Source organism: Panthera tigris, chromosome B3, assembly GCF_018350195.1.
Source record: "Panthera tigris isolate Pti1 chromosome B3, P.tigris_Pti1_mat1.1, whole genome shotgun sequence".
Classification (NCBI taxonomy): Eukaryota; Metazoa; Chordata; class Mammalia; order Carnivora; family Felidae; genus Panthera; species Panthera tigris.
This window is the reverse complement of record NC_056665.1, coordinates 136,013,177-136,015,388: the sequence shown is the minus strand read 5'-3', so window position 1 is coordinate 136,015,388 and position 2,212 is coordinate 136,013,177. Positions and strand designations below refer to the sequence as shown.

Sequence of the window (2,212 nt, the reverse complement as noted above, 5' to 3'; positions counted from 1 at the left end):
TATTCTTTTAACCTTAATTATTTACAAAAAAAAAAAAAAAAAAAAAAAAACACCTCGAAAAGAACAGAACTGAGACTGGCTTACATAGTGGGTGGCAGGTGAACAGACGTGTAACTCTGGCTTCTGGAGCGGCTGGCGGGCCGGGGCAAAGCCCCGCCGCACAAGACCGGCACGAGGACAGTGGGATGCTCTGTCAGGCTCTGGTCTGGTTGGAGAGGGGCCGGCGGAGCCCGGCCCCACAGCTCCCAAGGCAAGGGCTGACTTGGCGCCTGCCGGAGAAGCCACTGCCCCAATCCTGTCCTCCCCTCCCATCCACACACACAAAGGGAAGAAGGTTCCCAAGAGGCCACGCCACTGCCCAGCTCGCTTCTCGCACGGAGAGCTCCCTGGGCCCCCAACACCCCTACAGGCCAGAGGTCGGAGCCGAGGGCCTCCCAGCCCGGCTAGAGGTAGCCAAAGACATTGAAGATGGGTGGCGGTACAGCCGGCTTGGTGGGGATAGGCTTCAGAACCACGGGTCTGTACACTTTCTGCCCCGGCCCATCCACATCCTTGCAGAAGTGGGCCAGCTCCCCTGGGGAAGCCGGGCTTTTCCTCCACAGGCTCAGGCCGGGGACCGGGCTCTGGGGCAAGGCCCCTGGAGGACCTGGGTAGACCGGCTGTCCATGGTACTGGAAGGGGCAGCAGCTCCAGGCATTGACACGGCCCACCAGGGAGACCCCAGACATCTTGAGTGGCTCCTTTTCAGCCGGTGCCCTTGGGGATGCCGGCACTGGGGCCGTCTCAGGATCCAAGGGCTCCAAACCTTTGCAATGTTTCTTACCCTCATAGGGAGGTCCCTCCCTGGGGCCCGGCCCCCCGTCCAGCCCCAGCGGGTAGCTGTGGGTGGCCCGAGGCTCTTCCCAGAAGGAAGCAGGCAGCTGTCTTTTCCTCATGGGCACCTGGCCAGGCCTGGCAGCTTCTGGGTTCTGCCCCTGTAAGGTCTGCTCCTTAGAGAGACATTCCTCCCTGTACGGGTTCCCCAGAGCCTTCTCCTTGCAGCCCCCACCCCCGCCGGGCCTGGAATCGTGGCCAGAATCGAGGGGCAGCCTCCCTGGCCGGTCCTCGGGTCCCCTTTTCAGGTGAGGCTCCGCCCCTCTGCCGGGGAGGCCCCGAGGAAGCCGGGAATACTTCTGGGAGAAGCGTTTGAGCTGCTTCTGCAGGTACTTGCGGTGGTCCACTGAGCGGCGGCAGGGTGCAGACTTGTCCAGGGCCGCCTTGATGTCACTGGACGCCAGGTTCACAAAGTTCAGCAGCATCTTTACGTCACTGTCGTTTGCCATCACCAGGAGGCCACTGCATGGGGCTTTCCATGAAGCGGGTGGGTTCTGCTTGTGGCTGGCAGCTCCAGGGGAGGGCACAGAGCTGACCTGGGGGGACACACAGGCCATTGGGAGTCTCTCCGGGCACCAGCACCCAGCCGCCGCCCCTCCCCTTCCCCCGAGGCCGCAGGGCCAGCGCCCCTTAGCCTGAAACACAGTCCTGGGCACCGGGCTGCCCATTCAGGCCGCTGAGCATGCGTTTCCTCAGCATCTGGGAGGGAACACGCGGGCCCCCTCAGTCCTCCCAAGTCTGGCCCTCCCCTGCAGCCGAGGCTCAGAGAGGCTGGGCGGCTTGCCCAGGGCGGCCCAGCTACAAGTGGCATTGCTGGGGCCGGAGCGCAAGTCTCCGCGTGCCCAGCTCACCGTGTCTCCCACACACCACGCTGCCAACGTGCGCAACTTGCCAGCGAGGTTTTTATTTTCTGAGCCGAGGCCACCGCTCCACTTTAAAGCAAGGCCAAGCCCCTTCTCTCCCCAGTGGTGATGCCCTCCCCCTCCCACCCCCGCCCCCAGGCCTGCTAGCTTCAGCCCCCCCTCTTCGGCGTCCACGCTCCACCCCCGGCGCTCACGCAGGACAGGCAGGACCCCCGTCTGGCACTCAAGCCTGGGCCTGCCTGGCGGGCTGATCTCAGACTGTGGGCAGCGGGGCTCCCCCGCAGAAGCATCTGCAGCAATTTCATGCCTCCTGGGCCACCACCCGAGGCCCCTCGCCCCTCCCCCAGGCCCCAGCCTGCCCCACGCCCCCACCCAGCCGGCGGGAGCCGCCTGAGCCTCCACACTGACCGAGGGTGCGGGCCGGCCCCGGGCCCCCCGCCGACGTGGCCTGGCAGGTTCCCCGCGGCAGACCTGGG

General features: G+C 65.2%; 1 protein-coding gene across 4 annotated transcripts in view; it reads right to left on the bottom strand.

The window, feature by feature from the left end:
* The window catches only part of FAM181A (family with sequence similarity 181 member A), a 9,879-nt gene continuing 7,667 nt past the window's right edge, over positions 1–2,212 (bottom strand). For 3 of the 4 annotated variants that reach the window (XM_007094933.2, XM_042990445.1, XM_042990446.1), the window contains one exon: positions 1–1,409. In XM_007094933.2, coding sequence (XP_007094995.1) covers positions 444–1,322 — 879 coding nt within the window. In that variant the 5' untranslated portion in view covers positions 1,323–1,409 and the 3' untranslated portion in view covers positions 1–443. Of the gene's footprint in view, positions 1,410–2,144 lie in introns of all 4 variants that reach the window. The other variant, XM_042990447.1, reaches the window with a different exon arrangement.